Here is a 10,102-nt window from a genome sequence, read left to right as displayed (position 1 = left end):
TACCGTTGGGGAGTGCGCAGCAACCGCTCGAGAAGCTCCCGAAGCCACTGGACTAATTTTCAGCGACCGCTACATCACCTTCAGTGATAGCTATCTAATTGGGCAGAAGGTACGGACAACGCACAGCGACCGCTGGCCAAGGTGCAGCGGTCCGCTGTGAAAATGCGGCGCACGAGTTGACCTATTTTCTCTCCATATTTTACCAAAATTAGCCACCTTTTTCCTTCTACCAATTGAATTCAAACCATTCCCTATAAAGACTCCCTCAAACCTCTTCATTCAACACACACTTTTTGCCTCATAATTCTAGAGCATAAATTGATAGAGTTCTTCGCTATGAAAGAGTTGGAGATGAATTCAAGTGAAGATCAAGACTACGGGGATTCTACCTTTGGGTTTTATCGCTTTAGTTCTTATGTTTACTTTGTTTTCCCTTCATACTATGTTTTTAGATTATTCTATCATGTGTGACTAAATTCATAGGATTCTAGGGATGTGTTAGTAACGACTTTGGTTATACAATTCTTTTTTCTATTTAATATCCGTTTTATTTTTACTTCGTTTCTTCCTTAAGTTGTTCCATAATACTTCATGTTTGAGTGACACGTTCGATGAAGATTTAATATAACTTGCTACATAATTGTGAGAGGAGGTTAGCGAGTTAGATCCACTTCATAGACACTACAATTAGCTTCCCTTAAAACGCCACTGTTAATTGAGAGTGGGGACTTTTCAAGGGTCTTAGGAGCTTTTAGGAGTTACGAATCTTGGATTGACAACCCTAGTGTTAGTAATCTACGCTTGTACCGCATGAGCATAATTAGTGTGACTCGTTCTATCGAAGTATAAACTGTGCTATGGTATTGTAGTTGGAACTTGTATAACCATAACTGTGAACGTACATCCCTGGAATTCTCTTATCTCCTATATTTTATCACTAGTTTTTGTTGCAATTAGCTGTTTACCGCTTTCAGTATTCTTGTTTTTAAAAAAATTTCAAAACCCTCTGTTTCTCCAAAGAGTAAAAGAAGCTTAGTAGAAGGTAACCAGTCGGTGTTATTATTCCCCGTGTTCGACAATCCGGTACTGACCTTTAGTTATACTAGATCTACCTGTATACTTGCAGGTATTTTTAGTGCTAATAAAAAGTGCATCAACAATCCATCCAAACTTCTCCAATTCCCTACTAGAAATTTAGCTACACATGATCAAAGTCAAAACAAAATGAACTACAAATAAAACAAAGCAAAACAGGTGAATTCTCTAGAATCAGGTCGGGCGTTTTGTATCTGAAAAAAGCCTGGCCAGGTGAATTCTCTAGAATCAGCCTGTTCGCTCCATTTTGCCCGTTTTTCAACTTGTTTTCACTTCAAAACTCCGACAAACTCATTACTTCATCTAATTATTAACTAAATGGGTGAAAACCTATAATAAATACCTTAGTTAAACAAGAACATGGGTTGATCACCTCTAAAACCATCCTAAACTATGAGTTTTTTTATATATTCACCTTGTTTAACTATTGTTCAACTCAATAGTGAGTTGGAAATCAAGTCTTCAATCAGTGGTGGCTCTGTCAACTTCAGTGGCTGAATACATAGCCTTAACCAAAGCTGTGAAGGAGAGTTACTGGCTAAAGGGAATTGTTGGTGATTTTGGAATAAAGTAGAGAAGTGTAGCTATAGAATATGATTAGTAGCAGCGTCATTTGCTTGGCTAAACATAAGACATTCCATGAGCGCAGTAAGCATATCGATGTAAGGTTGCACTTCATAAGAGATGAAGTGGAGAAGATGAAGGTAGGGATGGACAAAGTGAGCAGAGATCACAACGCCCCTGACATGCTCACCAAAGCTCTGCCAAAGTCCAAGTTCAACTACTGCTTGGATTTGGTGGGCTTTGTTTCTCAACTACTACTATTTGTATGGTGACAGAGGGATGTTTTTTTTTTCCTTAACTATATAACATCACTTCAAAGAATTTCATGATTGTGGAACAATGTATGTATAAAGCAAGTATAAATGCTCAACCATGTGGAGGTTTTGTATGAGCAGTTGATCATCCATGTGGAGGATTTGTTAATATTAGGCTGATCAAGTGAGAAAAGGCCGAGAGCTAATTCGAATAAATTAGCCGTTGGAGCTAAGTTCACTTTCTATTTCGGCAGTTGCAACCGCATGAGCTCAACAAGAGCTTAGCAAGGATCTTGGGGATAAACGTCACACACACACATGTGTTCACATATATAGATGGTGTGTGTGAGCTGAAAAGAGAAGACGAGTGAGAACAAGCCAAGAAGATTGAGTGAAAAGAAAGGAGAGTTTTCATCCATGTTTGAGAGGGCTCGTTTTTGTTGTGGATTAAGAGAAAGACTAATCTTGAGAGGTGAATGTTCTTTGTAACTGTAGTCTAGAGCTAGTTTACATCTTGTAATTCGCCCTAATTTTATCAACTCAACACAAAGATTATCTTTCCATATGTGGACGCAGGCTTCGACTGAACTGCATAATCCCTCGGTGTTCTAGTATGGTGTGCTTGACGTTGTTCTATACACAGAATGAAAAATGTAGAGAGATGAAGAAAGAATAAAGTAAGAAAGACCATTCTTTACAGCACACGATTTAAGAAAAATAATGTTAAATGAGTTAAGTAGAGGAAGAATAAAGTAGGAAATGAAAAAGGTTGAGAGATGAAGAGAGAAATGTGTTGACTTTTATCAAAAAGGAAAAATGATTCCACTACTATGAAACGTACCAAAATGACAAAATGACCTCACTACTATGGAACGGAGGGAGTAGTAAATTTTCGAGTTTAACTGAAAAATTTTAAGTTTTAAAAATTGATGTCAATTAGAGGGGAACGGAGGGAGTTGTAAAAATGTGAGTATGGAAAATGAAAAGATTGTGGTTTAAGTTGTTGATGGATGATTAAAAGGCAATGTTGGCCGTGGGCACTGCCGCACTGGTGAAATGAAAGTAAATAATTTTTACTATATTAAGTAGACAAAGTAAATTCAAATATTTTCTGCTAACACATAAGTCGGATTGCGAGGGAGAAAACATTGATTAGTTTGTTATAGATGTATATTACTGAAATAGAGAGTACTAATTTTATCTTAATGTTGTTTCGTACAGTGTTGCCGTCCGAGTCTCACTCTCTATGAAATACAAGATGAATTGATTCGATCATACCAATGTTTCAAAAGCTGCTCAGGGACAAGAATCGGAGATTAAAACAAAACCGAAGCAGAAAAGACAAAAAGAATACTCCATTTTTGTGGAGTAGCATCAGCAAACAAGAATCATAATTCTGTTTAAATTTAATTATTTTTGTTATAATGTTAGAACCGGGAGCAGCATGATTTGGTGGCTTTTATTTGAAGTGTAAATGTAGGAATTTAATGTCAAATTTTATACATGGCACTTCAGGGATGCGATCAATTGTTTACTTTCTTAAGTTGTTAACTCTGCTAACTCATCAACGCAGTGTATTAAAAATATCAACACTATGTCAACACATAATTTTGTTGACATTTAAATATATTGTGTTAACATTTTTAATACACTGCGTTTATGAGTTAGTAGAGTTAGCAACTTAAGAAAGTTAGGAATATAACGCCCCCCTTAACAAAGTTAGGAATATAACGCACCCCTGGCACTTCATATGCATATATATAGATTGCTGTGGTTTGTTGTTGACTATTGGATAGAGTTTTAGTTTAAAATTATGCAAAAATGGATGCAGAAAGCTCTCCTCCATCACCTGCAAAACACCCTTCATTACCTCTCTTCATTTTCCTTGGTGGGATCATACTGCTCCTTTTACTGATCTTCATACTCATCTCTCGAAAAGTGATCAAACGCACGAAACAGCGACCAGGTTTGTTCTTTGAAAGTTGAGAAACTCAAGTCATTTTTCTCTCATTGTGTCTTTTCATTGTGCTGCAGTAACAAGAGATATTGTAAGTGGAAGTCTTCGTACGATTAGCTATTTCAACTTCGAGACATTGAAGAAGGCTACCAAGAACTTCGACCAGTTGAATGTTCTCGGAAGAGGTGGATTTGGCCCTGTCTACTTGGTAAGGGGATGATACAATGGCTACAAGTTTTGCCATTTTGTGTTGCATAATGATTCCAACTTTGTATTCCCTTTCGACATTTAAAGGGAAAGTTGGCCGATGGAAGGCTGGTTGCTGTGAAAAAGCTGGCGTTCGAGAAGTCTCAGCAGGGAGAATCAGAATTCCTTTCTGAGGTGCGGATGATCACGAGCATACAGCACAAGAATCTAGTTCGGCTTCTGGGTTGCTGTTCTGATGGGGCGCAACGGCTTCTTGTCTATGAGTACATGAAAAACAGGAGTCTAGACCTTATTGTTTATGGTAGAACGTTACAACTAGGACATTTCTTTTGTGCTCAAATGAAGCAAAATTTCATATGATTTGTGTATGCAGGGAAAAAAGACATATTATTGAACTGGGGCACGCGATTTCAAATCATTCTCGGGATTGCTCGAGGCCTACAATATCTCCATGAAGATTCACACATCAGAATCATACACCGGGACATTAAAGCTAGCAACATTCTCCTTGATGATAGATTTCAACCTAGAATAGGCGACTTTGGCCTCGCGAGGTTTTTCCCAGAGGATCAAGCGTATCTCAGTACCGCATTTGCTGGAACCTTGTAAGTTAACTAAAAGTTGGATGAAAATAAGAAGAATTTGGGAGAGTGATAATTAACCGTTTATCCTACAGAGGCTACACTGCACCCGAATACGCCATCAGAGGGGAGCTATCTGAAAAGGCGGACATATACAGCTTCGGAGTTCTGGTGCTTGAGATTATCAGCTGCAGGAGAAACACTGACTTAACTTTGCCATCAGAGATGCAATACCTTCCAGAATATGTAAACTTATCATCCTTCCCTAAATTTCTTTACATGTCTATATTTTTCAAGTGAATTCATTTTGATGCTTGTTATCCGACTAGGCATGGAAGCTATGCGAGAGGTCCATGCTGACTGATCTCATAGATTCGAGAATACAAAGAGATGGCTTCGTTGAGAAGGATGTATTGCATGCTGTTAGAGTGGCTTTCCTATGCCTTCAACCGGAAGCCAATCAAAGGCCACCAATGTCTGAAATTGTAGCAATTCTAACTTGCAAGGTTGAACTAGAGACAATGCCTTCAAAGCCGGCCTTTTTGGATAGGAAGAAGAGGAACGACGAGAAGATTTCGTTTGACTCAATATTGGAGCCTTTCCCATCTCCGATAAGGAGTGACTCTCCTTCCTTCCCTCGGCATCTAAAGTAAGAATTGCTAAGCAATTTTTCATACAGAAACCATATATTTTAGCTTATTCTTCATGTATGAATAGGTTTATATAGTACATTCAAAACATCAAAATTTGTTGTGTTGATAAATAAACTCATGGTGCTTTGATGAATCAAATTCTCTTCTTATGCTGTTGGACCAGATGAAACCAATGATCATTTTAACAGTATATGTAACATATACAACTACAAATGAATGTAGGAAATATGTTATCATATCAATTACTAGTAAACTTTCTTGGCTTCTTCACACAAATTAAATAGCTTACCTTGCTATATATATAAATAAACAGACTAAAATATAAATACAAAATGATTGGGTACTTATTTATGTATCTGTTCACGTGGGATGGGCCACATATTCTGATATACTGATCAGCTAACAGTCTGATCAACAAGTCAAAACACTTTATTCAAGATTCAATAACAAAATTCTCTTCTACCAAGGTAAGCTATTTAATTTTCATATTTGATGATTCCTTCTTTACAAAAGAAATTAAAATCTGACCAAATTTCTTAAGCCAAACAGCGAGTGAAAGTGATTGGTAAAGGAAAAAAGGTAAGACAAATAAGTGTTTGCCTGCATGAGATAGGGTAGGTGATTTTGCTAGAAACCCCGAACTTATAGTTAATAAAAATTTGCCTTATTTACTCTACTTTTAATTATTTTCTGCATTGCAATTTAATGCCATTTCCTATACCAGGGTACTATTCCCATCAACACATAATTAATAACGAAACAAACTAAATCCTAAAAGAGGTAATATTTTAAAAAATAAGTAATTCTTTATGTTACAAAAAATGTGCCATACGCACGAACGTCCGTACATGTATCATGTATAGGTGTGAGTGAGACATCAATTATCTGCATCCTATTAGCCAAAAATAAAAGAAAGAGGACCAGAGAAGAAAACTAGATAAATAGGAATACATACATATACAATCTCAAAAAACAAATGATGAATGTCTCTGTCCCCCGAAAATTTGTCACTTATTTTCATTTTCATCCGTTCCTAAAAATTTGTCACCTTTCACTTCTACTATTTTTGGTAGTGGACCATGAATTCCACTAACTCATTCTCACTCACATTTTATTATAAAACTTATATACAAAAGTAGGATCCACACGCCACCAACTTTTTCAACCCACTATCTATTACATTTTTTAGAACTCATGCCGAGTCAAATGATGACAAATTATAAGGGACGGAAGGAGTAATTGTGAACTGATTTCGAAATTAGAACTTGACCATTTTACTTAATTACAGAATGAATTATGTAATGAAAAATCATAAATCCTTTCACACCTAAAATAAAAAGTAATTGAAAAGAATTTCTTGACTTGTTGGTCAAACAGATACATAAATTACATCCTCCTCTAGAAAGTGTTACATGGCCTCAAACAACAATGATATGGCACACATAAAACTATAAGAATATCCCAAAACAACACCTTCTCAGCAAAAAAGAAAAGGAAAACTCAATCAATTAAGATAGTTAGAGTACATATTTCTAGGGTTTTCTACCTGTTGTGCAGAGGGTTTGCTCCGGTGGGAATGAGGCGCTTCTCGTCGTCATAGGCGATATTCTTGGAGGATGAGTATCTCGAGAAATGCAGCCTAAGTGAGGTGCTTCTTTTATCTCTAGAACGAGGGTGGTTGAAGTCGGGAGCAGCCATGAGAATGTGATGATGGATGAGAAGGAGGAGTAGAAGGAGGGAAACCCTCATTGTAAAAAAGTCTGAAAATGAAATTCCTAGATCGAGTATAGCAAATATGGATCACAGCATGTTTGAATGTGAGGGGTAGGGGTTTTGAGCAAAAGGAAACAAGAATTTTCAGGTTTTAAGGCATTTATTGCAGACAGTGGAGATTTCTGATGATGCATCAACGTACATCTACCATATCAAAAAACTCTCACCAAACTGCATTTATTGTTTTTGATATTCCATTGGATGTCAAAACGTAAGGGGAAAAAGAGAAGCACATTTCTCACAAATAGAAAGAAATATGCTCCTATTATGCATCTATATATATATCTTCTTCTTCATTACTTTCCATTATGTGTATAAAAGTATAGGTGTGTGATCAAATACTAACTAAGTTACGGTAATAACTAATAACTAATATCAATTTTGTATGTTAAAAACATCAACACAAAGACATAAATTTATCAATCTTCTTATGTTGATAAACTTATGTCTTTGTGTTGACATTTTAAATTTACATATTGTATTGATATAATTATGTCTTTGTGTTGATAATTTTAACACACAATATTGAAAGTTATTAGTTATTACCCTAAATTAGTTAGCACACTAACACAACCCTAAAAGTATATATCTATATATTTTTAAGTTGTATTAGAAATAGCAGGGGCTGCTGTGCTAAATAGCACAACATCTCTAACTTGACAAACAACCTAGTTATAGGTCTCTCTGTCTATAAATGTCGAATCACGGAGAATAAGAATGCAAACTGTATATCATATAATGAGAGTCATATACTATCTGGAGACACGGGATTTTGATTAGAAAAAGTAAGTGGATAAAAAAAATATTCTTTTAAGTTTGAGTTTAATGTAAATTTTTGGAGTTTAAATCACTATTTAATAACATTTAAACTAAAATGAGTTTGAATTTGGTGTAAATAGTTGGAGACGTTCTTAATAGGTTATACAAGATGTCATAATACCTTTGACCTTTGTTTTTTTCTTTTATAAAACACCCTATTTGATTGTCATGAATGTACAGTGTTATCCAAATCTTACTCTCCAAACCGTATACATATCTTTAGTTATTTTGTTCGTTCGCTCAATGTTTCTATAGAAAACAAGTATGAGATTGATTAGTATATTTCTTATAAAACAAATTCAATTGCATCCTTTAGTATATTTATGAATATGTTCCATATCCAAAAAAAGTTGTTGAAATTCCATCTAACATTCACCATAGTTCTATCTGTTGAAATTCCATTTGGGCTATAACAACATGCAAAATTTACTAAACGAGGACATTTTCGGTGAAAATATTGTTACCTTCGGCGAGTAGATTTTAGTTTTAAATGCAATAAACCTTTTTATATTTTCTTCGTGTCATGTCGCAATTGTAACCGAAATATATTTAAAAGATGTGGTAAGGGAGAGAATTTTTATGGATGGCTACGGACATATTGTGTTGACGGGTCTTTGGTAGTCGGTTGTGGAGGATTTATTTGATTTTACGGTAATATTGACCGGCTTATTGGGCTTATGAACACCCCCGATATCTATCTCTTGATTCAAAATGAGAGCTAACGATTGTCGAATTTAGAGACGAAGACATATAAATTATTGCAAGGAAGATATCTGGTGTTAGTGCTGTTGAATTTTTTTTGCAAGCATGGTGTAGATAGTGCAAAGATTTCTCAATGTTCTTATTGTCGGCCGATTCGAACCAATTTTTGGCCGTGTTTTTAGTTAGGTTTTGAAGGGGATGTCGATTGTGATGGTACCCAATTAATAATTATGCGTTTAGGTTAACATGTTTGGAAATATTAGGTATTAAGTTTTGATTCCTTAATGTCTTTAATACCCTCTGATCCAAAGTTGTCAATCAAATTTCAACCGCGTATGCAGTTATCATTAACAAAAGTAAAAATAAGTAAAAATTGATCGCTTACTCATGTTGGATTATTTTTAAAGTACTTATCTTTATTATTAAATGTTTACGTGTCATAAATGAGGAGTCATAAAAGTTTGAAGATTTAGTTTGTAATAATAATATTGGTAGCACTTGTGATTGTAGTGTTAAAATTGTTTATAAATAAAATTTTCAGAACTTTTGAATTATTCTTTCGTTGTTATCATGTGAACTAATATTCTTATTTATGTAATATTGATATGCTTGGATTTTCCATCGTTTTAAGGTCTTTATTTGGTCTGTTTTGAGTGTCAAAAATGTATTACATGTCCATTATTTGCATATATTTATCTGTTTTGGTATTTTGACGTATTTATGAGATTTGTGCAAAATAGAGCCTAAAAAGATAGCAAAAAGTTAGAAATCTGGAGTTTTCGAGCCAGACAGCGTTCCGCTGCATCTTAGCCATCGACCGCTGGCCGCCATCGACCGTTGCCCTTGTAGTGACCCACTTTGGAAAATAGAGCTCAAAAGAAGAAGAAGACGCCAAACGACCGCTGATTTAGATCCAGTAGCTATGGAATGATTGCCAGCGACCGCTAATCGAGATATAGAAGCTACTGAATGATTGCCAGCGACCGTTGAACAAAGTGCAACGGCCCGCTGGGAAAACGCGGGGCACAGAAATTGCCTTATTTTCTCTCAAAGACTTACCATACTATGCTGAATATTTACCATATTATGTCACACGACTTGAAGGCTATAAATATCCCCTAAAGCTTCATTAAAGGAACCTTTTGCTGCATATTTCCAAAGCATAATACTTAAGAGTTCCTTCCACTGTTTATCATTGCTTCAATGACTTTGAAGAGTGGATTCAAGAGAAGATCAAGACTATAAGATTCAACCTTTGGGTTCTATTGTTATAGTTCTTATGTTTTCTATGTTCTCCCTACAAACTATGTGTTTAGATTATTTCATCATGTGTAACTAAACTCATAGAATTCTAAGAATGTGTTAGTAACGACTTTGGTTTATATAGTTCCTATTTATTTAATATTCGTTTTGTTCATTATTTTGCTTCTATTCTAAGTGTTGGATAATGCTTCATCATGTTTGAGTGACACATTCTATGATGATTTATTGACGAGC

At 35.4% G+C, this 10,102-nt stretch overlaps 1 protein-coding gene across 1 annotated transcript; it reads left to right on the top strand.

Annotated features, from left to right (window-relative positions):
- The first annotated feature begins 3,734 nt into the window (after positions 1 to 3,734).
- On the top strand, positions 3,735 to 5,311 carry LOC125189587 (putative serine/threonine-protein kinase). The gene is made up of 6 exons (XM_048086850.1): positions 3,735 to 3,879; positions 3,948 to 4,078; positions 4,165 to 4,378; positions 4,451 to 4,682; positions 4,754 to 4,904; positions 4,988 to 5,311. Exons 1-6 carry the CDS (start codon positions 3,735 to 3,737, stop codon positions 5,309 to 5,311), a joined length of 1,197 nt encoding a protein of 398 aa, XP_047942807.1.
- The last annotated feature ends 4,791 nt before the right edge of the window (positions 5,312 to 10,102 follow it).

This window comes from Salvia hispanica, chromosome 5 (genome assembly GCF_023119035.1).
Source record: "Salvia hispanica cultivar TCC Black 2014 chromosome 5, UniMelb_Shisp_WGS_1.0, whole genome shotgun sequence".
NCBI classification, from domain to species: domain Eukaryota; kingdom Viridiplantae; phylum Streptophyta; class Magnoliopsida; order Lamiales; family Lamiaceae; genus Salvia; species Salvia hispanica.
This window is presented reverse-complemented; position numbering and strand designations above follow the sequence as displayed.